Source organism: Canis lupus, chromosome 5 (genome assembly GCF_011100685.1).
Source record: "Canis lupus familiaris isolate Mischka breed German Shepherd chromosome 5, alternate assembly UU_Cfam_GSD_1.0, whole genome shotgun sequence".
Classification (NCBI taxonomy): Eukaryota; Metazoa; Chordata; class Mammalia; order Carnivora; family Canidae; genus Canis; species Canis lupus.
Window position 1 is genome coordinate 73,969,176 of NC_049226.1, and position 27,403 is coordinate 73,996,578.

Here is a 27,403-nt window from a genome sequence, read left to right on the forward strand (position 1 = left end):
GTGAGCCTAATTCATGGTTTGAATTTGATTTCTTAACAAGTAAGGAGCTTGGGGCTCTGATATGGGCTGGACACTTAAGTGGCAGGGAGAGATGCGACTGCACTAGAATTTAGATGAATGAAAAAATGGCGTACAGGAGAGCAGGTGTGGGTGAAAATAGGTTCAGGAGCCAGGGAAGTGATATGATGAACATACTAACTCCAAAGATATCTGAGCAGAGAGGTCAAAACCACTTGAGACAAATAGTGTGAGAAACCGAGCTTTGCTAATGGAAACAAATAACATTCAGAAAGAAGATGGGAAATGGTGTTAGGAAGATTTCCCAAGATTCTCTTTCAGAGAGAAAAGACTCCCTTGTGTGGTTCTTAGGAATGTGGAGGGGATGACAGAGCTCTTAACAAATCAGATGCCATATCGGTGCCTTTTCGGTGACTTTCCTGCCTTGTCCCCAGAGATTGGGAATAAGCCCTTAGAGAACCATTACTTAATGAAAAAACAATGTACATTTTAAACTTCATTGTTTGGCCTGGGTAGACTAGTTAGTTAATCGCTGGCCTGCTTTTATGGGGTGACTACCACCAAGCATCATGGTACCAGGCTTTGGTTCCTTAGTAATCAGTGTAATCAGTTAGATACTTGCAAGGTGATAAAATTGTACTCTGCCAAATGCATCATGGAAGTGGGGCAAAAACAGAACTGGTGAATAAGTAAGAAAGAATAAATTGGCCATCGAACATTTGACTCCCAGGTTAGTTCTATCCAATATCCCCCATTGTGCACTGACACAGCTTCTGTTATCAACAGTAATAGTTAAAGAATTATGAACCCACTTGTAAGGACTTTCAGATACTATTGAAGATACCAGAACACTCCAGCAACGGGAGGCTTATTCCCTCTCTTTCTGTCATAATAACAATGACAAAAAGATGCTTGAATATTTATATCTTTCAAATATCTCTTTTATAAGTTTCTCAGGGAATAGCAGGGAAATGAAATTTTTTTTTCTGAGTTATACAGAGCTAAGTCTCAATCTTCTATGGGATCTATGGAACAGAACTGCCAAAAATCTCAAATGTTGGCTAACCCCAGTATCATTTGGCTTTGTAATATGATATCTGGCTTCAGATAGGCTTTTTTGACTTTGTAGAGAGACTAATGTTTAAATTAGTTTACAAGCATATTACAGAAGAGAGGAAGAAGATGAGGAGGCGGCTCTGAAGTCTTCTGCTTGAGAAAATCTCCCAGATATCTTTGATAAATCCCTCAGACTTAAGAGCATACCGGGGGCTGCAAAAGAGCATACCGGGAGCATACTGGTGTGCTTTAACCACCCAGAGCCTCTTTGTGATTTGGGACATACAGGGGTAGTTTCAAATTTGAGAGTTGTATTTTGCAACATCATCTCCACTAGGGAAGAATGGCCCTAAAACCTGCATATCCTAGCCACCCTTCCCATCCTATTGTGGGTCCTTCATTCCTCCATTTTTAAAATTTCCTTTGAAGCCATTAATATTTCCCACCTGTGCCACCTTCTGTGGGCCAAATCAATGACTGCACTGGCTTGGTCTTTACCCCTTTTGGAATGAGAAGTATTCACAGGGGTAATAGGGCAGTAGACACATATGTTACTTTTATTTATTTTTTTTTAAACCTTAATGTTTTTGTTTTCTTTTTATTTATGATAGTCACAGAGAGAGAGAGAGAGGCAGAGACACAGGCCGAGGGAGAAGCAGGCTCCATGCACCGGAAGCCCGACGTGGGATTCGATCCCGGGTCTCCAGGATCGCGCCCTGGGCCAAAGGCAGGCGCCAAACCGCTGCGCCACCCAGGGATCCCCATATGTTACTTTTATAATTGAAAATAACTAATGGCAATAGCAGTATTATGGAAAACACTAAAAAATTAAGCCCTCCCAGGGCTCCTGGGTGGCTCAGTTGGTTGAGTGTCTGACTCCTGATTTTGGCTCAGGTCATGATCTCATGGGTTGTGAGATCAAGCCTCATGCTGGGCTCTGTGCTCAGCGAGGAGTCTACTTGAAGGTTCTCTCCCTCTGCCCCCCTCTCTCTCAAATAAATCTTTAAAAAAATTAAGCCCTTTCAATCTCATTACCCCAACATATCAACACATTTCATTCATCAGAGCTTTTGTGAGCATATGGACAGTGCTCCCTGTTGCAGACCATCCCCACTTCTCTTTAACACTTACCATATAAAATGTAGGTTCCCAGTGGTTTGAGAAGGCTGAGACCTTTTCCAGTGTTATCCCCACAGAGGCAATCCAAAACAATGTCCACTCCTTCAGCCGAGATTCTAAATGGTGTGAAGACAAAGTAAGATACTGTTACCTGTTAGGGACCAAACTTGATTACTCTCCCTTCCTGTGTCATGCTGTTTACTCCCAGAATCAGGAAGAGCAAGGGCTCTGGGAGTAGCCATAAATAGGACAGCAAAGGAGTGCCTGGGTGGCTTAGTCGGTTCGGTTAGGCATCTGCCTTCAGCTCAGGTCATGATTCCAGGGTCCTGGGATGGAGCCCCGCATCAGGCTCCTTGCTTGGCGGTGAGCCTGCTTCTCTCTCTCCCTCTGCTTCTCCCTTCCGCTCTGCTACTCCCCCTGCTTGTGCACATGTGTGCTGGCTCTCTCTCTCTCTCTCTCAAATAAATAAATCTTTTTTAAAAATTTGAATTTGTATCTAGCCACCTCACACTGCTTCTCTGAGCCTTAGCTTTCTCCTTTGTAAAGTGGAGTGAGCATGTCTTCTTGTGCTGAGGATGAAGAAGGTGACAGATGAAATGTGTGGCCCATTGCCAGCCATACAACAGTCACTCCGTAAGTGAGTCACTCAACAAGTCTGATCTGTGGAGCTTAGGTTATGGGCTAGACTCTGTCCAAGGTGCTGGAGACAGAGCGGGGGTGGGCAAAACTTAACATGCTCCTGTCTGCTTGCGGCTTCCAGTCTAGCAGGGACTAGCTTTCCTCACTCTCTCTCTCCATCCTCAGTGCCATAAAGGCACATTAATGTAACTCACAAACTTGTATTCATTCAATCTCTAGGTTCAATCTAAAATGGAATCTTTGAGGAAGAGGGTTAAATAGATAGGACCTTGGAGCACAGGAGTGGCTTAATTGGTTAAGCAGCTGACTTTTGGTTTTGGTTTAAGTCATGATCTCAGGGTCCGGGGATCGGGCCCCATGTTGCGTTCTGCACTCAGTAGGGAGTGTGCTTGTGGATTCTATCTCTCCCTCTCCCTCTGCCCATCCTCCCCTAAAATAAAGAAATCTTTAAAAATACATAGGATCGTCTTATAACAATAGAAGGTTCCAGAGTATAACCACATTTGTATTGTATTAAGTAGACAAAATATTTTTTGATCCCTTCTTCCATTAATTTATTTATAGATTCATTGATTCAACTTACTCATGCATTTAACAAACATACACTGGGCTTCCACTGTTAAAAGATATTATGCAGAAGGGAGCTGTAAACAGGAAGGTTCTGGGGATTGTAGGGGAGCTATTATTCATGCTCCCAGGGCTCCCAGTTGTGGTTAGGCCTTGTTCTGCTAAGACAAGAATAGCATTTCCCCGGATTTGTGAGTTTGCAGGATCATCTTTCTTAGCACACTGCTCAACATTTCTACCTCCAACCTCATCCTCAAACCAAGTTCGGCCATTGCAGCTCATGTGGACAGCTAGATCCTGTTTTCAGAAGTAGGAAATTCTGCATGTGCATTTTTAGAGATCAGACACTAAGTCAACTGCCCCATGACCCAAGACAGCTGAGTCATGACTTTCGAAAGCTGAGTCATGACCTTCAAAAACTCTCGAGTCAAGTCCAAAATCCAGGCATTACAAAGACTCATCAAAAAATTATCAGCTTTGCTTTTGCCTAATAGGATCCTTATCTGTAAAGGTGTATCTATTCAAGTTCCACCTATAAATTCAGAACCAGGGAGTTAGGCCAGTGGATCTAAACCCTTCATGAACATCAGAATCTCCGGGGGGGCTCATTAAAAGAGATTGCAGTTTGCCCTCCCTCCCCCTCTTCTCCTAGCTTCTGATTCACTTGGTTTGAGGTGGGCCCCGAAGATGTGCATTTCTAACAGGTTCCCAGGAGATACTGATGCTGCTGATTCTGGCTCTACACTCTGAGAACCACTGGTCTAAGCCAGCTACTCAGGAGCCAAACTGGCATTATTTCTTATATTAACAATTAATTTGTCGATTAAATATTTGGCACTGCACTTGGCACTGGAGACACAGTGGTGAGCCCAAACAGCTTTGATTTCTCCGCTTTTAGAACTTTTATTAGGTAGATGTTAAACCCACGATTACACGAATAAAAATTAAATTAAAATGCATGGTGTCTAGTGCCACACAGGTGCTCTGAGATCATGTCAATCTAGAGTTTGCCCAATCAAGTCTGCCAGAGAAGGCATCCCTGGGGAAATGCGAAGTGGAGGAGTTATCTAGGTAAAGAGCAGCAGGAATAATGTTCCAGGTGAGGTAACAGCACATGCAAAGGCCCTGTGGTAGGACGAAGACTGGGAAGCAGCCAGTTTGGCTGGAGCAAAGGAAACGTAAAGAGGCGAGGCCTGAGAGGCAGGTGGGAGTTGGAACACACAGACTCCATTGGTGGGCTCTAGGTTGGTGCCTCACACCGACTGCTCAGGTCTGTACCTTGCATCATGGGCTGGGTAGCTATGCTCCTGCCTTCCTCACTTCTCCCAAGTTTTTTTTTTTTTCTGCCAAGTGTGTTCACTCCTATAGAAGTAGGACCCTCTCCATTTCTACTACTAGCCATCCTGGGCCACCAAGTCTTCCCTGTAAACTGCTTTTCTGCAGGACGTGTTTCCTTTACTGCAAGATGCCCACCTGGGCTCAGGAGCAGCCTCCCAAATGCTGGGCTGTGCACACCTTTTGGGTATCCCTAAAGGACCTGCCCCCCAAATGCTCACTTCTTGCCTGATGCTCCTCACGTCTGTATTCTGCTTGTGAGTGCACATTTTCTCCCACAAACTGCCAGTCACACCTGCTCGTATTAATTAGCTGCCCCATCTAGGCCTGTTACTCTATACTCTGGTTCTGCAGAAATGCAGGGCAATCCATTGGCAAGGGGTGACCTATAAGCTACAGCCCACTTCCTCATCCTCACTTGCCACTAACTGCTCAAGGCATTCTGACCTTGGAGCTATTCCTAAAACTTCCTTACCTCAGGTCCTTTGCATATGCTATAATCTCTGCCAGAACAGCCTTTCCCCAGTTCTACTTGGAGTTGGCTCCTTCTCATCTTTTAGGTCTTACCCACATGTGACCTCCCTGGAGATGATGTAACTAACCACCCCACCTGAAGTGGCAGCCCCCCGTTATCTCTGCTTCAGTATCTATAATAAAGACACTTTTCAGTTTGTCATAAGCTGTAATTATTCTATTTCTTTGTCTCTTCCACCAAAACCTAAGCCCCATGAGACAGGGACCATGTTTGTGCTGCCTGTTGTTGTATCGTTGGTCCTTCTCATTCTGATGGATGAGGCATTAGATCTCAACATATATTGATTATATGAATGGATGATTAAATAAATGGAGGAGTGAATGAATGCAGAACAATGAAGAAAACATTTTAAGACTGGTATCCCACATTTCTATATATGTACTTCCTTCAAAGGAAACTCACATTTTCTGAGCTCTGCTATATCCTGGGCATTTCAGAATTAATTTTCATGACAAGTCTGAGACAGGCATTTTAACTCCCATTTTTTTGAGGAAGAAATGGAGGTTCTCAGATGCAGTGCCTTTCCCAAGCTTATGTAACAGGTACAACTGGAATTCAAACCTTGGTCCAGTTTCACTCCAGAGCAATGGCCTTTTCACCATTCTGAATTTGAGATTTAATTAATGTTCAAATCAGTCTAACTATGGAAGCATCGTTTTAGCAAGCAGCTCCGGGAAGCAGTCAATTTAATTTATTCTTTGTAGAATTCTGGTTTAAATGTTGTCTTCAAAAATAAATATAGATATATCCAGAGTTAGACCATGTTATTCCAAACAGATAGGCCAGGAGGTTTCTATTTTCAAACTGCTTTTTTTTTTTCCCCATCCTAGATTATAGAAGAGGCCCAAGGTCAGGGTTGCTATACATTCGTTCTGCATTTCCAGCCACTGGACAACCACTCAGTGCTGATACTATGCTGGACAGGGTATATGCTGAGCTGGGGGGACATAGATAGGAGCTCAATTCCTCCCTGCCATCTGGGAGCTTATGGATATTAGGGAAGCAGACTAAACAAATGGCCCAGCCAGTCACCACAGCTTCAGCAGAGCCACTTGGGGCAGTGGAGGAGTATCCTGTTGAGTGCTGATGGATGAGCAGGAATTAGCCAGGTGATGAAGGAAAGGCATTTTACAGAAAGCACTGTGACAGGTTGACCCAGGGCAATCAGTGCTGAACAGGCCAAAGGAAGAGGCTTTGGGACACCAACATGGTAATGAGAGACCCTGTCTGCACGCTGTCTCCTTCCAGAAGGACCCAAGAGTGTCTGCCACAACTGACAACCAACATAGAGGTAGAGGGCAGGCATGGGGTTGGCATGGGGGCAGCATAGCACTGGGCTTAGGAATATGAATTTAATCTCCATATTAATCATTTAGTTTGCCTCTCAGTGTCCCCAACTGTTGAAGGAAATGATGGTTATAACACCTGCCCCATGCTTCTCTGGGAAGCTTGGATGAGTTGATGCACATGAGACATACGGCCTGGCTTACGGTAACTTCTGTGTCCATTGGTAGCTTTTTAATTATTTTTTTCAGAGTGGGCCAACTTAAAGAGAATTCTTTTAGTTTGGGAAAGGAGTATAAAGGAAAGACTGCAAAACCTCAACAACCAAACCATTAACCCAAGCAACCTTCAAGGTGGGTGTAGCCACCAGTCCAGAAACCATTAGAGCAGAGGCTTGATACCCTTGATCCTCCTAAGAGAGCATGTCCCACATTCAAAAGCACTTGCTATGTGCCAGGCACAGTGCTGAGCACTTCCTAAATCCCATCTCATTGAGAATGCCTCATGCCAACCCTTTGACTCAGAGGCCATCATTACCCCACTTGTGCATAAGGAAGCTGAGACTCCATGGAGTCAGGCAACATACCCTAGGACCCACTACAGGGAATGAGGGGACTCTGGTTTGACCCATCACATCTAGAAACCATGTGAGGGCCCCTGAAGCAAGGCAGGGTTTCATACAGTGAGCTGTGGCCAGCCCTGGTGACCACTGCCGCCACCACTAGGCACGCAGGCTACCAGCAGGGGCTGAGAAAAGCTGGGAGCTGCCTTCTTGAGCTTCTTGCTGGAGGGAGACACCATAGATCCTCTGTGTACCTCTCTCTCAGCCTCTCTTGGCATTGTGATAGCTGAATCAGGTAAGATAGGGTTTGCACAGGCACAAGGGTCATATAAGCCACAAATTCATGCCCCTTGCTGTCACTGTGTCCTTTTGAAGGTCAGTGGTGGGGTGGGGGTGGTAGGTGAGAGTAAGATGGATAGTGAGCAGAGGGAGATGTCATTTCCCAGACCCCGAAGGTGAGGATGCTTTGGTTGTTTCTATCAAATCTTCAAGCAGATGTTGCTCCTTTTAAGGCTAGATATGTTCCTTCAGGTGGGTTTCAAAATTGAAAAAATGCTCCATCATGCATTCAATCAATCAATTATAAGTCCAACCAATGAATCGGACGGAATGGGACTCAGTTGCATCTATTTCCAATGCTCCAGGCCCCACAAGAAGTAGCCTTGGAACAGGGCCTCCTTTACTCAAGCTCACACTGAAAAGCACCTTAGCAGCTCTTTTTAATGGAATAATCATGAAAATCACAAGCAGAGCTAGGTGACTCCTCGGAAGCTCAGAGGCTATCCTCATTTCTTGGCACCTCCCCAATCCCTGGGGGTGTCGGCCTCGCCTGTGTGTGCATAATCATAATCACACAAAAGCAGACAGGATGAGGGCTTTCTCCTGCTGCCACAAATCTCTGCAGATTCAAAAAAGCAAACACAAAGAGCCTCGGTTCAGAGATTCTCTGAGCCAAATTCAGCAGCAAGACATTTTGGAAATGCTGATCCAAGGTTTTCCAAACCCTGCCCCTCCCTCCTGGATCCCTAAAAAACTATTGCCCCTTTATTGTGAATGCCATCACTTTGCTTCCCACCCACACGGGTGAGTGAAGAATTTCTCCTGAGCAGTGCTAGGTCCAATAGGGCTATTACTGGGAGAGAAGCCCTTGACTTTGCCAGGAAATTAATCCCCCTTTAACTTTCATCTCCAGCTGATTCTCTGGCTCTCCACTCAGTGCTTCTCTTTCTGAATTCCTTTTTCTCTGAGAATTCATCTGTGCCATAGCTTTAACCATCACCTCCAAGCTCATGATGGAGGGATGAGGCCATTTCAGGGTGCCCGGCACACTGCCTGGTGCACAGCAGGCTTCTCCCAGAGGGTCCAGCACAGTGTCTGGTGCACAGAAGGCCAAGTGCAATTCCACACACACATAGCAGCCTTCTCCCGGAGGGCTGTGCACAGTACCCAGTGCACAAGAGGCTTTCCAAAGGGTGCTGAGCACAGTGCCTGGCACAGAGTAGGCTTCCTAGTGAATGTGTACAATTACTTAGCAATACCATCTCTAGGAATCCATTCCTGATCATGGTCTCTGTTCTCTCCAGGTGATTAGATTCCCCTTGATTTCCACCATCTCAGTTTCTTTATCTGTAAAATGAGGAACTTTCCCCTTGCAGGACTGAGAAGCATGCACCATGGTCCAGTCGTATGGGTCAGCAGAGGGAGAGGAGGCCAGCAGAGCCTGGTGCTATGATCTGCCTTGCCTGTGCCCACTCGCCTTGCTGGGATTCATTCTCCACCTCCCTCTACCTGCTGAAATGTGTCCCATCCATCAGGCTCCCTGTCGGGGGCTGCCCACCTTGTTGCTCTCTCTCTATCTTTCTTTACTTTTGAAGTCCTTACAGCCAGATGCACATGACTCAAAGCTTCTAATTCTTCTACTCGGTTTTGAGCATAGTCAAACAGAGAAGAGGCTAGTGACATAAAGGTTAGGTCTATATTACAAATAATCTCCCCCTGCCACTCCATGTCTGGCTGAAGGCTGAGAACGTGTTCAAAAGAAGATTACCAGTTGACTGGCTTACAAAATACTTTCCGTCTCAAGAAATCTTATATTGTTATTTTTTCCCTAGCCTATCACCACAGAACACTATAACAAACAATATCCGCAGTCAAAAACCAAAGAGAAATCACTCTACATTCTGCTCCTCTTGCATATTAGTGGTTGGATGTTTTTTTTTTTCCCACTTTCCTTTCTTTTTTCTTTTCTTTTTTTTTTTTTTTTTTTTTTTTTTTTGTCTTCATGAGCCAAGAATTTATACAAAGCTGTGATCACACTGTAGCTGGAATTTGGCATTCTGCTTTTTTCCCCACTCAATATGCTACCGTGGGTATTTTTTCATTTTGTCACAGAATCTTCATAATTATCTTTTTTTTTTAAGGGCTGCATAATACTCAAGCGTGTGGGTGTAGCATAATGCACTGAACTGTTTCCCTCCCGTTGATAATGGAGGCTCGTTCTGAAATCTCACCATTACAGACAATGCTACAATTCATCCCGTTGGTATATGCTGAGCACCTACCATGCAGAAGTGGTGCTTGGCTCTGCAACAGGCACCGAGGACCTGTTGCTTTTATGTTCTTCTGGATTCTTTCCTGAGAGAGGGTTGGTGGGAACCTATCTGTGGCTTCCTAGTCATTTTTAATGGAATCCTCGGTTCTCTGCTTAATAACATAAGAAATCACTGGAAGTCGCTTTTGAAAGAAGATGGTGGCTAAGTGGGTCTCAGATGCTGTCATCTCCGGCTCTTCTGACATCAGCATGAATCACTGACTCAGGCTAGCAAGGTGGCAGGCTGACGACTGTGAAGGGTTGAGAGGGCTAGGAAATTCTCCAGGGAAAACAGGGAAGGCAGGAGCTCTCTGGTTATGCATTGTCACTTTTTTTCTTTTAAAAGAATGGCCACCTCGTGACCCTCTTTGCCCATTACTTCCTATATCCTACTACCTTCAGTGGCTCTGGTCTCCTTTCAGATTCTTGAATTTACCAAGTCATTTCTTTTCTTTTTTTAATTTTTATTTATTTATTCATGAGAGACACAGAGAGAGGCAGAGACATAGGCAGAGGGAGAAACGGACCCACCACGAGGAGCCCGATGTGGGACTCGATCCCAGGACCCCAGGATCACAACCAAGCCAAAGGCAGATGTGCAGCCACAGAGCCACCCAGGCGCCTCTACCAAGTCATTCCTAACCCTAGGCCTTAGCACATCCAATTCCACTTGGTCAGAAATGCTGTTCCTTTGTCCAGTTTCTCCTCCTTTAATGCTCAGTCTGAACCTCACTCTTTGATGTCTGATCTGCTGCCTCCATGTATCCACCAGCACCTTGCATTTCTCCACCAGAGCACATACCAAAAGTGAAAATCAATACATTTTAAAAATACTGGTTTTTATCCCTCTTCCCCAAGTAGACTCAAAGCTCCATGAAGAAAGTGACTCTCGAGGTGTTTGTTTGTTTGTTTTGCCAAATCTTCTGCCCTAGCACAGCACCTGGCCCATCACAGACACCTTGTATTAAGTAGGTCAGGGTATGAATGAGGAAAGGATGCTTGCAAAATTATCATTTAAGGGGTTAAAGGCAAAGACTGCTGGAGGGACAGTGACAGTTCATTTTCCAGATCACAGCTTGAGAGATGCAAGTTACAAGAAGGAAGAGCTACCCAATGGTTAGGAAAGTAGGCCAAGGTCTAGCCTGGAAGCCTTGAAAACATGCCTGCAATGTCTAGACGTCTGAGAAACAGGTGGCAAACTTCTAATATTTGGTCTGGAAGCTCTTTTTTCATGTCCCATCGGAAATGTTGGTACAACCTTAAATTCTGTGCAAATCTCTACATTTAACATTTAAAAACAAATCTGAAAATCCAGGCCATCAGAAGACTCTCCTTTCCAAAAAGCTCCCCATAATTCACCTAGTCTGGTCTATCGCCTTACACAACCAGATCTCCCATCTTCTCAGTCCCTCAATTTGGAGAAAGTTGCTTCTTTATTATAATGCTAGTCAGACAACTGAATTTCTTTGTATCTTACAATTTAGTGCTGGGAAATGAAAAGACCACAACCACAGCTCTGAGACATCTCTGAATCCCCTCAGGAGCTGCTTAGCAGAACCTGAGCATCAGCCTCCACCCGCTCTGAGCAGCAGCAGGGGTGTGACGCACAAATCATCTCAAAGATCAGCTGGGCTTTCCACCTGATTCCCTGTGTTGACATGCACGGGCCAGAGTCAATAGCTTCAGGATCGCAGGTGGAGCACGGGTCAGGTTATAAACCAGCATTCCCCAGCTTGGGTCTGCAACCACCAGCAACCCGATTTCCCACCTCCCAGTCCTTCTCTACACGAAACTCAACTCTGATCATGTCACCACTTTGTGCTCCGGGGGCTCTCAGTCACACAGGGGTTGTTCTCTTACATGAGTGAGAGATAAACTTCTCTATGTTAAGGCCCTGTTATAGCTGCTATCATAATTTAGCTAAATTATGCAAGCTTAGCATGTTATCAACTGCACGGTTTCTCAGTTTTATCCTCTCAGAATAGGGGCATTATAATAGGGCTGCTGAGAATTAAATGAGAGCATAGATGTGAAGTATTCAGTACAGAGCTAATAATACTATGGCCCCATTATATCCTTACTATTATTGCTATCACTATTATTTTTATCAGCCCTCCTCTAAACAAGTGCTATTGTTCTTTAAGAAAGAGAAGAGCAAAAAAAAAAAAAAAAAGAAAAAAAGAAAAAAAAAGAAAAAAGAAAGAGAAGAGCAAGGAACAACCTGGTGCTCTTTAGAGCAAACACCTTACCTTTTCACTTCTTGCACATAGTCTGCATTTCTGTCAAAGAGGTGGGTCATGGAGTCTTTGATTGCTTCATGCTTGAAAGTAGAAGCTGTTCCAAAGACAGTCACATTGGGGATAGTGGAACACAGCTGAGCCACAGCTTGGCCCTGGAAGTGAAATGCAATAGACAAGTCACGCAGGACAGTTATCATCCAACAGCCAGTCTTGCTGGTTTAGAGTAGGGTTTCCCAACCTTGCCACTGCTGACCTTTTTAAGGCTGGATAAGTCCTTATTGCAGGGGGCTAAGTTGGGCATTGTAAAATGTTTCACAGCGTCTCTCACCTCTGACCTGCCAGGTGCCAGTTTGGTTTTGATAACTCAAAATGTCTCCAGACCTTTCAAAATGTCCCATTGGTTGATGACTACTGGTATAGAGGAAAGTCAGGGTGAGCCAGCAAAACCCTAGTACTTAACCATCTTAACAACTATTATTTTATCACACTGAGCCTTAGGTTCCTTACCTATAAATTAGCAATAATGGTACCTACTCCACAGAGATCTTGGGAGATGTCTTAGCCTGGATCCCCCAGAAGCAGATCCTGAGGCAAGGATTTGAGAGTAAATACTTCATCTGGAATATGGACCACAGGAAATACAAGTGTTTCGAGACAGAAAGAGGAGGCAGCCAATAAAGGGTGTGCTATCAAGTCAATACCCACCATGGGTAGGTAGAACTCAGTCCCTTTGAGGAATTTCCTGAGCATGTGTAGAATATATCTCAGAGTTATCCCAAAACACATGGTGGGGGAGGCTGAAGTATTTATTCCCCAAATTTCCATCTGATATCACTCGAGGGTTGTCCCTGTAGCGTTAACTCCTAGATATGCCTGGCTTGTCCTCTTGGGCCAAGCATGTCCCCACAGCCAGACAGATGCCTTAAGTAAGCAACCTTCAGCCATGTTGAGTGCAGAGAAGATATGAGGACAGCATCTGCTATGGGGTGTGTTAAATGAGGCAATATGCAACACAGGTCAAGCACCTGGCACAAAACATGACACTTAATATAAGGTACCTAAAAACTCTTCATCATCTTCACCTTTTTGTGGCTGAGATGTCCAGGCATATAAAGAAAAGGTGAATGCATGAAGTTTAAATATTGAATGGTCTAAGAGAAATCACAAACGTATTTTTTCAGTGTGGTCAGAAATGTAAGCCATCAGACAAAACACTGTGATCATGTGAATTCGAAAACCTTCCAGTAAAATCCAATGTGCTGGTAATGAAGGTGCATTCTAAAACCAAGTACTCAAAAAAAAAAAAATAATTAAAACCAAGTACTCTTTCCAGTCTTCCAAGTGCCATCCTGAGGAGGCAGGAATTATTCTACCAAAGTCACCTGTGATATTAACTTCTGCCTATCACCTCATTACGTGCCTTCATGTTGGTGGACTAAATCAGGTTGGCAGCTCTATTTTTGGAAATATTATTCTGTCTAACACTGGCAGTGAAAGGCAACATTGACAGAATCCTGGAATGTCAGAGTTAGAAGATCATCCAATTACCCCCTCCCCATCATTGTTTCACAGATGAGGGAAAGGTTAAGTTGACCCAGTTCTTCAGAGGCAGATCAAGATGTGAAGCAAGGTCTCCTAACTTCTGGTTCTTGCCATTTTCTGTAATGCCGTGCCGTCTACTTATTTTGACATTTTAAGTTAAGCAGACTTTGAAGTTGCTGCCTAAAATAGACTTGGAGGTCAACATTTCAGAACATGGGCATGAACCTAAGACTCCAGTCAGGCTATCATTTTCTGTTCTAAGAATACCTTTGATATTTGGTTAATATTTTCTTTCATCACTTGATTTTAGAGAACAAAGAGGGAACTATCCTTCTTGGTGACTGGAAATATCGGCAACCAATGCAGCAGTCCTCTAAAATTCAACAGGGCTGGAGCTAACCTCGTTTGTCCTGGGATGAGAGATTAGAATGAGTTCCAATATCTGTGTGGTCCGTCCTGCCCACTGTCCTTAGGCCACCATGACATCCACTCAACTACTTTTTCAAATTCCCATTATGTACTGGTCACACAGTGCTATGGGTGGATGCAGGAGTGTCAGAAATGAGTAACACACCTCAATCTCTGTTCTCTGGTCCCAGGTCCCCCACCGAGTCTTAGATTCCTGTACTGAATGACCACTTTGGTGCCTGTCCCCACCTGGCTATCCAAAACAACACTTCAAATTCAACTCATCCAAAATATAACTCTTGGCTATCTCCAAATGAGTTTCTCCTCATATTGCTTTGCTGGAGCAGTTGTAACAAAATACCACAGACTAAGGAGCTTACACAACAGAAATGTGTTTCATAGTTCTGGAGGCTAGAAGTCCAGAATCAAGGTGTTGGCAGGATTGGTTCCTTCCGATGGCTGTGAGACTGGTCTCGTCCAGGCCTCTCTCCTTGGTTTGTAAACGGCTGTCTTCTCCCTAGGCCTCTGCACCTGGTCCTCCCTCTATGCCAACCTGTGTCCAAATTTCCCCTTCTTGTAAGGACACCAGTCCTATTGGGTTAGGACTCATCCTCATTTAAAGTTGATTACCTCTATAAAGACCACAGTGCTAGAAGGGGACACCTTTTGAGATATTGGAGGTTAGAACTTCAACATATGAATGGGGGGTGCACAATTCAACTCATAATATTCTTCTTACTGCATTTCCTGCCTCAGTGGATGAAACTGTACCATTCACCTATCCCTAGACTAAAGTCAGGAATCCTGGGGTCACCTGACTTTTCTTCTTCCTTCAGCCCACATCCAGCTAAGGTATCATTTCTACTCAGATCTTCGTGACTATCACTTCTTATTCTGGAATAATAAGAATAGGAATAAGAATAAGGAAGTTCTTATTGTTGAACTTCCTCGCCTGGATAATGACAAGGCCCTTATGGCTGGTCTGGCTGTTTCCATGTGTACTTCACACTGTGGACAGTGATTTTTCTCAAACAAAACATTGAGCATCTCACTATTTGTCTCAAAGCTTCCCAATGCCTACCATGGCTTTTAGAATGAAAAGTACACCCTTAAGTTTCTCCCACAGGCTAGTGCTCTGGGATCTGACCCAGTCTACCTCATTAACATGCCATCCCTCCACTTTTCCAGTGTCTGCTCCCTGACAAACATGGTGCTCTATCCACCGCTGGTTAACATTCGCCATGATCCCAGTGCTGTGCGACCCTCATTCCGTGATGTTCTCAGAATGAACCCTTAACCTGATTTTGCTGAGGAGACAGAGGTTAGACACCAGGTCCAAGGCCAGTAGAGTAAGATGGTAGACCCTGATCTGCTGTAATCATCAGCTGAGCAAGCTTGAGTAACATATCAGTTCTCCTGGTCATTCATTTTAATATGCAGAGTGTAAGGCTATATATATCCTAGGTTTTTGTGGGACTATTTGACATAACGCATCCAAGGACTTAGATTCAGTGAATGCTCAGTATTTGCTATTACTACTACTATGAATACTAGTATTATTTTTCTTGCTATTATTATGTCAGCGGTATCTGACAGTATGTCAGCAAATCTACTGTCCTACTCTCCTGGATGTATCATGCCATTTTAATTTTGACACTAGTTCCTTACATGCTGTCCCCTACCTACCATGCTTGTCCTTCCACTTTCTTCTTCAGACCATAGCCACTCCCCCTTAGGGGAGCTCCTTTTCTAGAAATCCTTCCCAGGCAGTCACTTGCTTCTTTTTGTGCCACGATAGACCTGTGGTTCTTTCCTCCAGGACAGCGGCCACCGTGGCCCTCTGGGGCTGCTAAGGGATCCATCTGTGAGTCCCATGAGACCAGGGACCATGCCATATCTGACTCTGTACCCCAGTGTCCAGGGAAGAGCTTGCCACATAACAGGTGTTACTTAGTAACACTTGTCGAATGGATGTATGAGAAGCTACAGGAATGTGACGTAATGGGGAGCCCCCTCATAATTTTGCAGATTGCCATGTCCTTTACTATTGCATACTAGGTGTAAAGCACAGACTCATTTAACGTGTCTAACATCTGACTAGAGCAGAACTTGATCATTTCCATTTTCAAGAAAAAGATACATGTGGTAGCAAAGTGAGATGATGTAAGTAACTGACTTATGTATTTATATAATTATGTAGCAGATTATATGAGTATTTTATATAGTATAAAATACAGAAATATATAAATATTATATAATATGTATCACTAGAAGAATATATAATTCGTATTATATACACATATACACATGTAAGTAGTAATATCTGGTATATAATATATAATTAGTGTAATGTTACATGGTCATAATATATGAGTAGCACAACCTGCAAGTATTACATAGAATATTATATCATAACTTGTATCACTATATAAATAATACTGGGTGGAAAACCAAATTCAGTGGACATCTGCTTGTACCGCCTTCGGTGTTGAGCTCTCTATTAACTCACTAAGGCAATGAGAAGCCCTTGCAAGATCCTCAGTGATCTAAAGTAAATAATACTCAGCATTCTGTACTGAAGTAGAATGTGTGCTTTCGCTCACATTTACAGAAAATCTGTATTCTCTCCCTTCTCCGACTCCCAAGGTGAGTGCCGGATCAGCATCTAATTTATCCTTGTTTCTCCCACGTGCCCAGAAAATAGCATGGGCTCAATAAACATTTGTGGAAGACGGAATGAATTTTCAATAAAAAGGATTTTGCAATTTACCTACAGACCCAGAACATAAAATGAACAAGGCAATCCATTCTCCCAGCAACAGCAGCAAATGAAGCTTTGCACGTACTTGTTTTTAATTGATTTTCCTGTCCCTCTTTGGAATGTAAGAATTCTGCAGTGAGCCTCTGCTTCTCTGCCCTATGGCCAGCAAGACAGCAAGTACAGCAGCTGACGTTCCCTTTGCCTCGCCATATGCCAGGCACTGCGCTTAAGTGCTGTGTTAAATCCTCAAACCACTTTGAGAGTAAATGCTTTTATTTCCCTTTTGTACCTGAAAATGGGGATCTAGATGGAGACAGGAACTTGTCCAAGGTCATATGGCTTGTAAGTGATGAGGCTGAGGGTCAAATTCAGGTCTCCCCGACTCCAAAGCCACTCTGCTATTAGTCTTCTTTTCCATCCAGCTAAGCACTCAAGTTGCTGACATGGAACCGAAATCTTAGAGAAAACCATGGGTGCTTGGCATCAGTCTGGAAGGCTTCCCTGAGTCACTTTTTAGATAGCTCTGTCTCAGGTTCATGTGGGTGAGTGGATTTCAACTAGCTCAATCCTAATTCCAGGGCTGTCGGGAAACAGAGCACAACTATGAGAAATCCAGGGACAGTAGTTACAAGGGAGCTGTTTGGGGTCACGGAAATCTCTTATCAACAGACTGAGGTTCAAAGCTAAATCCTATTCCAAAAAAGCCAGACAAATGAGTCCAGGGGTAAATGCATCTATATCAAAGGCTTAGTACACTGTCTGGTACATACTAAGTATTCAACAAATGGCATTTTTTAGCTATCACTGTTCTGGAATTAGGACTGAGCTTAGTAGAAATTCCAGTTACCCCTTCAATGAGAATTTAGGATAGATGATCCTGTCAGTGCACTGATATTCATAAATCAGCATCACAGACTCAGCTAAGTAGGATGCAAAGAATGGATGGCTTTCTCTAGAACACAAATAACATCTTCCTCCTCAGACTTGTTTTCATCATATACCCAAACTCTATGCTTAGTCTTTCCTAAGTGCCACCCCCTTTCTCACCACAGGACCTTTGCACATGAAGTTTCCATTGCTTTGAATCCTTTTTCCCTGTCTTTTCTCCTGGATGGGTCTAGTCATCCTTTGAATCTTGGCCCGTCTGGTACTTCACTGAGTCATTCATTCCATCATTGAGGTTATTTATTTACTTACTTACTTACTTATTGAGATATACATATGTGTGTGTGTGTGTGTGTGTGTGTGTGTGTGTGTGTGTGTGTGATAGTGCCCAGTGGTCATCCCATCAATGGTCATCCCATCCTCAGTGTCCATCACCTAGTTACCCCAACCCCTCACCCACCTTCCCTTCTGCAACCTTTTGTTCATTTCCCAGAGTTAGGAGTCTCTCATGGTTTGTTTCCTTCTCTAATTTTTCCCACTCAGTTCCCCTCCTTTCCCTTATACTCCCTTTCGCTATTTCTTATATTCCCCATATGAGTGAAACCATATGATGATTGCCCTTTCCTGATTGACTTGTTTCACTCAGCATAATAGCCTCTACAGTTATTTAATATGTGCCTCTAATAGGTTAGACATTATGAGAGGTGCTGGAAAGATAAAGGTGAGCAAGTTATATATGGTCCCTGTCATCTTGGAGCTTGCATCCTTGTAGAGGCAAGCATGTTAATAAAATAAGCATACAATTAAAAGTACTGTTATACACCTAAAGCAGGAGGCTGATAATACCAGTTTCAAACCCTGAACCACTGGGATAAGACCACATTGGTGGTACACTATGGTTTTTTTCAAATGTACAGAAAACGAGAGCCATGTACTAAAATGAACATGTGGGGGAAAGAATAGATAACATGGACACTAGACTTGGTTTCTATATCCTCTCCGGTCCTAAGATTTCTAGCGCACACCAACCAGTTCTTCAGCTGCTAAAGAAAATCTTTTTGAAGAAGCCTCCCAAAGAGAATGCACGTTTGCTCATTACCCGAAGTCTGATGAAAAATGTAACTTTCTATGGCTAACTTGACCATTTCTGAGATCATTTTAAAAACAGGATTACGTTTATCTCTTCCAAAAGTCGCTTTCACTTTTTAAACAGCTCATGTAAACCACCGAGCACTTATGTAGAGCCAAAGAATGGAAAAGAATTAGCAAAGTGAGCTCGTGAAAGTACCTAGAAGATTCCTTGGGTAAATGATGAGGAAAGATTGTTTTCTTCCAAAGAATTGTCAGTTTACCTTTTCATCTTCGTCAGTGCATAGAGGCACTTAGACCGATAGAGCTAACTGAACGTTCTCACATCTTGTGCATTGGGTCCCTGAGCCGGCCTTATGCTTTTCTTATGACAGTACACATTCCCACGTTGGGATTTAGACACAAGTTTTGAAACGTTTATTTCAGAGCGGTGCTGTCATTTGCTGTTCAACAATTCACTTGACTCAATTGTTATAAGGGGAGGATTTTCAAATCCCACTGTGGGGGCTGATCCGCGTGACCTGTCATCAAAGGCAGCAAAGAATATTCTATGTTCTCACCGAGTACACTCTAAGAATCAGTCAGGTTTCTTTTTCTTTCTTATTTGCACTGCAAACCTGTTGTTCTGCACACGATACTCGCTTTAACATACATGTGCAGAGAAGTTCAATAGCAAGGAGCTTCAGTGGCTCCTGGCTGAAGGACCAGAGAAAAGGAGGAATCAATTGCTCGAGATAGAAGTATGGAAACTTTTCTTTTTAATCCAAGAAAGCAGTAGACACATTCCAGGGAAGACCTGGTAGATAAAATCTTTATTTCCTGCTTATATTTATTATATACATTAGTGCTTCTCAGTATGTGGTGCTGAAACTAGCGGCCCCAACATCATGTAGACTCTTGTTAGAAAGCTCCACCACCCTGCAGGGACGCCAGGGTGGCTCAGTCTGTTAAGCGTCTGCCTTTGGCTTGGGTCATGATCCCAGGGTCCTGGGATGGAGCCCCACATTGGGCTCCCTGCTCATAGGGGAGTCTGCTTCTCCTTCTCCCTCTGCACCTCCCCCAACTCCTCTCTCTCTCTCTCTCTCTCTCAAATAAATAAATGAAATCTTAAAAAAAAAAAAAAAAAAACAACTTCAACCTAGACTACAGAATCAGAAATTCAGGGAGTGAGGCCTGAGAATCTGAGTTTTAACAAGCTTTCCAGAAGATTCTACTGCAGCTCACATTGAGAACCACTGATATAGATCATCTTTAATGGCACACATTCTATTCCACATAATTTAGGCACTAAGGCCCCTATGATGCTCAGGATATCTTAATATCAGATACTTCATTTAAAACCAAGGTGGGGCTTTATTATTAATGTATTATTGTATTAATGTATTTTATGTACATTGTATACATTATGTATACAATGTATTAATTGTATTAATGTATTATTAATACATCTTCATTGTATAGAGTAAATATTTATAGTATGCATAATTCTAACATGCAGCCCTTGCTGCAGTCCAGCGCTCTATAAAGTATCCCTTCTACCGGGATCCCTGGGTGGCGCAGCGGTTTGGCGCCTGCCTTTGGCCCAGGGCGCGATCCTGGAGACCCGGGATCGAATCCCACATCGGGCTCCCGGTGCATGGAGCCTGCTTCTCCCTCTGCCTGTGTCTCTGCCTCTCTCTCTCTCTCTGTGACTGTCATGAATAAATAAATAAAATCTTTAAAAAAAAAAAAAAAAGTATCCCTTCTACCAATTTGGTCAATGATGGCATCATAGCAACCCTCTTTTCCTAGTTGGGGTTGACATCACAGCCCATGAGTTTACGATGTGGGATCCTATAGATCAAGGCATGACTAACACGATCTTCTGTGAATCAGAGGTGCAAGAAGAGAAAATAAGTCACCATCGCATTAGCAAGGTCTGAAGTTCTGGACACTTGGAGAAATTCAGCCTCCTTGCTCCCCAGGCCTCAGCTTTGCTGTCCATCATCCAGGTTTTCCAAGCCATTCACAGGTCTGCCCATCAGATGACTGCAAAGGTGAATATTTAACCTTTTCCCCTGCTCATACAGCACTGAGCTCATCCCAGAGGCACTCAGATGAGAAGCAGGAAGGCAGCAGTGAAGAGTATGGGTTTACTCATTCAACTTCATCTGCATGGAGTTTGCTATATGCCAGGCCGCGTCTATATGCTCTCTACAAACACAGGCCATTTGACTGCACCGTGGCCTCCTGGAGGCTAAATACTATTGCATCCTCATTTTCTAGATGAAAGAACTGAGGCACAGAGTAGTTATGTAAATGCTTACAGTCACACAGCGATACCAGAGACGAGAACTGACCCACACTGTCTGGCTCCAGGACAGTAATGACTCTGAAGGCCAAGGGGAGAGAACGAAGGGGAACTGTCTCATACTGGCTAGCAACTCTTTGTCGAGCCCTGAAGGCACTTCCTACACCTCATTTTACCTCCCGACATCATATTCCCGTCATGAAGACAGGCTCAGAAATGGAAGCTCAGAAAGATCAGTGAATGCACTCAAGGTGATCCTGCCAGTAATTGGAAACTGAGGTTCCAAAAGTATGTACTAGCAACTGGAAGTGATGGGATTTAGACCCAAGCCTCCTTGTCACTCGGCCTGAGTTCTTTGTTCTGGACCTCAATAGAACACAGATGAGACACATCAGGGGTTGCGGAACAAGCTAAAGTTCCTGAATCCCACACCTGATTCAGTCCTGCGGTCACCACCTAACCTGGCTGAGCTTCTGATTCCTCTTATTTAAGTCAGGGATGATAATGTCTACTTCATGAGTTCTACTTCATGTGGGACAAAGGAGACAACATAAGTAATGTGATTCCCCAGGGATGACCCAGAGCAGGTGCTCAATAAGCGAGTTATCTCCCATTGCCCTCTGAAGCTACCTCTTCTGAGAAGACCTCCTGGAGATCCCCAGAAGGGTTAATATCTCCTGCTTTGCCCCAAACTCACACACATCACTATTCAACCATCTTTTACTCTGTTCTATGATTCTTCTCTCTCCTCACCTCCCCGCTCCCTTCTTCCTTTCTCCTCTTCCTTCACCTCTGTCTCTCTTTCTTCCTTTTGTTTTTTTTTAAAGGTTTTATTTATTTATTCATGAGACACTCACACACACACACACACACACAGAGAGAGAGGCAGAGACACAGGCAGAGAGAGAAGCAGGCTCCATGCAGGGAACCCAACGTGGGACTCGATCCCCGGTCTCCAGGATCACACCCTGGACGGAAGGCAGGCACTAAACTGCTGAGCCACCCAGGCTGCCTGCCCTCTCTCTTCCTTTTGAAAAAAATCTTTCTTTTTGTATCTCCCACCGGGTGTCAACTCCTTAAGGGAAGGACCATATCTTATTCCCCTCTTTATCTAGAGTATTGAGCCCACTGCTTAGTTCTCAGTGACTGTGTTATTGACTGTAGGAAACAGCAGTAAACAGAAATTTGGAGAACAAATAGCAAAGGTCAGAGAGGACTCTCGAGGTCAGAGGGCAGTCCAGGGCTGAGCCTGGGGATGCAAACCCTTCTCTGCTTTATCCCTTGGTTGATGGGGACAGAGTCCACCCCACACCCACTTGGTAGTTACAACTTTACACTGATGAGGGAACTTAAGTGCCTTCCAAGAGTAGATATTTTCTGGTTTTTCTTTTCCACCATCCATATGGAGTGGGGAGAAAGGTGAGACGAGGGAGGGATAGGGAAAGAATGTTAGGGTCAGGCAGGTGTGGGCTTAGAAATATATTTCTCGCAGAGCCACCAGAGCCTTGTCACAGTTGGCTCACAGCCTTCATTCCTCCTTGCCCAGTGTTTGGCAGATGCTGCTCTCCCACCCGTGCACACCTGCCAGTAGAGGCCTGCTTCTGAGAATCTGGTCACCTATGGGGACAGAGGGATGTGTTCATGAAGGGACTTGGCAAGAATGACTCCCACACCAGGCATGAGCCCAGCTCCCCACCTGATGCCTGAAACCCTCAGTCTTATCACAGCTGGTATCCTAAGGACTGTGAATCACCAAGCAGCAGGCATCTTGGGGACTAAGAGCAGGAGGGAGGTGACTTTTGCTTTTCCAAAGTTCCTCCCAGGAGATGGTCCCATGAACACAGGGTCCAACTGGGATGATGCCCTGGTGGCAACTCGGCCTTCTGCTCTGATCGAGAAGGAGGCCAGTCTGGTATCACTTCATGGTGTGTTTGAGGGTCCAACAACATGGTGCATTTTTGAGCAAAAAGGAAGGGTAGCCCCAAGATGGGTCGAGGGAGACACAGATATGGGGTCATAGAAAAATAGATTATATGAGCCCTCCCCCCTTCCAAACAAGACCCAAAGTAGGGTGGCTCCAAAGGGACCCCTGGACACACAGGAGCAGAAATGCTGAGTCCTGAGGTACCTGCGTGACTCTTGATTTCAGCTCCGGTCATGATCTCAGAGTCATGAGATAGAGCCCCATGTTGGGCCCCGCACTGGGACTGGAGCCTGCTCAAGATTCCCTCTCTCCCTCTTCTTCTGCCCCCCTCACCCCTAAAAAAATACTGAGTCCTAATCCTCCTGCCATTTCAGCTTGAGTTGCTCATAATAGCAGGAAGGGCCAGAACACAGGACTTCATGTAGGACATCTCTGCAGTCCCACATGAAGCAGCTCAGCATGTTGGGAGAGAAGAATAGGGACTTTAAAAAAAAAAAAAATTGGAATGAGATTAAAAGAGAAAAGCTCTACATATTTAATATATACATTTTCATGAACTTAATGCATATATCCCATAAAACTCTCACAATAAATAATGCCACCAACTCAACCGGCACCTCTAAAATCTCCTCCTTCCCTCTTTCTCTTTTTTGGTGATAACATTTAAGATAAGGTCTACCCTCTCCACAAACTTTTAAGTATTCAGCACAGTATCGTTAACTAGAGGCTCTGTGCTGTGCAGGAGATCACTAGGACTCATTCATCTCACATAACTGAAACCACACACCCTTTGATACCTCTCCACCCCACCTCCTCCAGCCCCTGGCAACCAGCATTCTACTCTCTGCTTTTGTGACTTTTAGGTTCCTCTTCTAAGTGTGATCATGTAGGTTTTGTTCCTCTGGGTCTGGCTTATCTCCTGTAGTATAACATCCTTCAGGTTCATCCATGGGGTAGCAAAGGGCAGAAGCTCCTTCTTTCTAAAGGCTGTAAGATGCTCTCTCGTGTGTGTCTATACCATATTGTGCTTATCCATTCATCTGTTGAAGGACATTTGGGTTGTTTCCGTGTCTTTGTGATTGTAAATAATACTGCAACGAACATAGGAGTGCAAACATCTCCCTGAGATCTTATTTCAGTTCTTTGAGACGGATAACCAGAAGTGGAATTGCCGGATCCTACAGTAGTTCTATTTTTAATTTTTTGAGGAGCCTCCATAGTGTTTTCCATAGTGGTTGTACCAATTTGCATTCCTCCCTACAGTGCACAAGTGTTCCTTTTTATTCACATCCTTGCCAACACCGACCTTTTGTTTTTTGAGAGCAGCCATCCTAGCAGGTGAGTATCTCATTGCGATTTTCATTTGCATTTCCTTGACGGTGAGTGGTGACCGAGCACCATTTGAGTCAGCGAAACCTGAATCTTGATGTACCACTGACAGGCTGTGTGAGTTTGGACAGATACTCCATCTCTCTGAGCTGCAGTGTCTCGTCTATAAAATGGAGAATGAGCCAACTATGCAAAGCGTTGGTGAGCTGCAGACTAGAATGCTTAGTGCCAAGCAGATAGTAAATTTTAGGGCCCTTCTGTTCTTCCCACATGCTATGCTGCTGCATGCTATGCTATGATCTTCAGCCCACTAGTTCCAGGCTATACAGCCTATTCTCAGGCGCTCTGGGATTTATGATTGTCAACGACAGGACAGGTAGCTGGGTTGGAAGGGTTTGATTTATGGCCACCGCTCCCCACTCCCCCACCAATTGGCAGACTTAGCTGTGAGCCCTGGCAACTGGAATGTGGGCATCTGTATCGTAAATTTTTCAAATTTCCCGTAAATTACATGAAGTTTTGGCACCTTAAAAAATCTTTCTGGCTAGGGAGACTGTCCTTCTCTAGGTTAGCCAGTCTTAGAAATAAAAGAGGGATCAGTTGGGAGTATGCCACTGATATCAAACTGACTAATTCAGAGCCAGACCTCCTCCACCTGGTCCATATACTCCAAGAGGCAATACTCCTCTGCCTGGATCACCCCAGGGCCAGATACAGGCAAACAGAAACCATCTCTGTAACCCAGACCCCACACTGAAATTATTCAAACTAGCCAATCCTAAACTGCCCACGCTGCCCTGTCTTGCTTTTCCCCAGAAACCCTAATAGAGACCATTGCTTAAGTGCATGCACCACTGCTGTCTTCTGCCTCCTGACCACCCTGGTATCTTTCCCTTGTGGTCCTGCGTGCCTCCATGTCTTTAGGACCTACGAGTATAATAAACTGTTTTCCTGACCCTCGCCTCTGTCTCCTGTTGTGGCCACATCTGACTGACCATCTACTAAAACTATACAAAACAGCATCCCTCTTTCGTCCCAGGAGTCGAGCGTTTTTGTGCAGTGTACAACCTGCCCAACTACACAAGGGGACTCTACTATCCAGCCCTCATGGGGATCATGTCAAGTCTTGCATCTCTCATCAGTACCACTTTCCGACTGATGGAAACCACGGGTGGCCATAGGCCAACCCCTAGTTCACAGACTCCCACATTGCCTGAGATTTGGACTCCAGGAACCACGTGACTGGAACGCTAGCCAGGGAGCCAGTCCAGCCCACCAGATGGCAAAATCTCCTTCATGGGGCTCTAAATCATGGTGGGGCAGAACCACTTCCAGGCTGGCTGCCTTCCATGCAGTGCATCTGGATAAATTTCCTGGATGATTACATTTGCATGGTGGGATGCCGGATTCACATTTCCAGCCAAATTACAATTTGTACCCACAGTTTGGAGCTGTGGTTTTGATAAATGCATCTATTTCAACCAAAACCTTGTTAGATAGAGTGATCATAGAATTTCTTGTCTAAATTGGGAGACTCTTCGCGAGTGAAGAGGGATACTATTATTAATTTTTCCCATCCAATAGGTATAAACTGGAAGTGTCGTGGGTGGATTGGGTCACCACTATTGGAGTGGCCACCCTAATAGTAAGTCAAGGAAATTCAAGGTGGCCAGGAGAGGAGAGCAAAGGTGTAGGAATCTATGGGATTTGGAGTTTGATCCTTGGATCTACTACTCATCACTTGAGGGACAATGGGCCACTTATTCTGAATGGACAGCTTATCTTTAACATTGGGGTAATGTTTCCTACCTCACAGGGTTGGCATGAGTGTTAAATAAACATATATAGAAAAACTCTGCACAGGGTCGAGCACAAAGAGGGGCTTAGGAGGTATAAGCTTGCATGCCCTACTCCCCATCTACTACATTGCTTGCATCCCAACTGCAGAGTTTTTTTTTTAAGATTTTATTCATTTATTTATGAGATACACACAGAGAGAGGCAGAAACGTAGGCAGAGGGAGAAGCAGGTTCCCTCCAAGGAACCTGATACAGGATTCGATCCCAGGACTCCAGGATGATGACCTGAGCTAAAGGCAGACGCTCAACCACTGGGCCACCCAGGGACACCCAACTGCAGAGATTTGGGAAGACAGATGCATCAGTGCCTGGCAGGGTCTGCTCTCACTCGGATGATGCTTTCCACACCTCAGTGACCTGCCTGCCTGCCTTTCCCTGAGTGTCCCTGTTCGTTGAAGACACCTCATTAACCAGACCTCGGGACAGGAACAGGAGCCTGACCTACTGCTACAATCAACAGCTTCACTGGAAAACAACTTCCCCAGGCATGAAATACCCAAACTCTCAAAGCGCTGCTCTCCCCTGCCTGCCCTCGGAGATCACACACCAAGGCTCTTTCTGTAGCTTCAAACCCCTCGGCTGAGGTTCTGAACCTGACACTGCAGAGCCTGTCTGGGCATGGGGTGGCATCGGATGCCTCTGGATAAGAGCACGTTTCATCTTCAGGCCTGTGGGGAAGCGAGGTGCAGAGGCCAGTCTCCAGATGGGAATTCCCAGGGGGATGTTTAGCCCAATTCCCCGAATGCTTTCGGCCTCTCCATCCTCAGACCCACTCTCTCTAAAGAGCAGCTCACTTCCCAATGCCTTGTCCTGCTGTCTCAAATCAACAGCAAACTTTCAAAGTTAACCAACTTTCTTTGTAAAGAGAACAAGTGTAATATTAGTCCACTCTTGATACTGTTTCTCAAGCCCTCTCTCTTGTTTACAGTGACGCCACCAGGTCCAACACTATGTCTTTAACAGCCTCTATCAGGACCCCACCTACCTTTGCATAGCACCAGGCACATGGAAGGGGTTCATAAAAATGTGGGAATGAATGAACAGAAGAAAATCTCTTCACATCTCTTCCTTCTCTGGCACATCTCAGTAAGGTGGCATCCTGCTCCTTTCACGGTTTGCTTTTCACAGTCCTACAAATCTTACATTTACCTGTTGTACCATTCAGCACATAAATCAGTGTGCTATGCTCTATACATACTTAATTTGTGCCATGCACTGAACTGGGTTCTGGGAATACTAGCAGCAGGCAGCAGGTTCTGGACACAGATTGCCTCTGGAATAGCCCTGGCTGTGCTTACTAGCCATCTGGAATTGGGTGAGTCACGTGAGCTTTGAGAACGGTAGTTTCCACACATGTACATGGTAATGGTGC

General features: G+C 44.5%; 1 protein-coding gene across 1 annotated transcript in view; it reads right to left on the reverse strand.

The window, feature by feature from the left end:
• VAT1L (vesicle amine transport 1 like) overlaps nucleotides 1-27,403 on the reverse strand; it is a 147,156-nt gene that overhangs the window by 72,665 nt on the left and 47,088 nt on the right. Inside the window, exons 4-5 of the mRNA XM_038538248.1 lie at nucleotides 11,955-12,097; nucleotides 2,206-2,309 (exon numbers count right to left, since the gene is read on the reverse strand). Coding sequence (XP_038394176.1) covers nucleotides 2,206-2,309; nucleotides 11,955-12,097 — 247 coding nt within the window. The remainder of the gene's footprint in view (nucleotides 1-2,205; nucleotides 2,310-11,954; nucleotides 12,098-27,403) is intronic.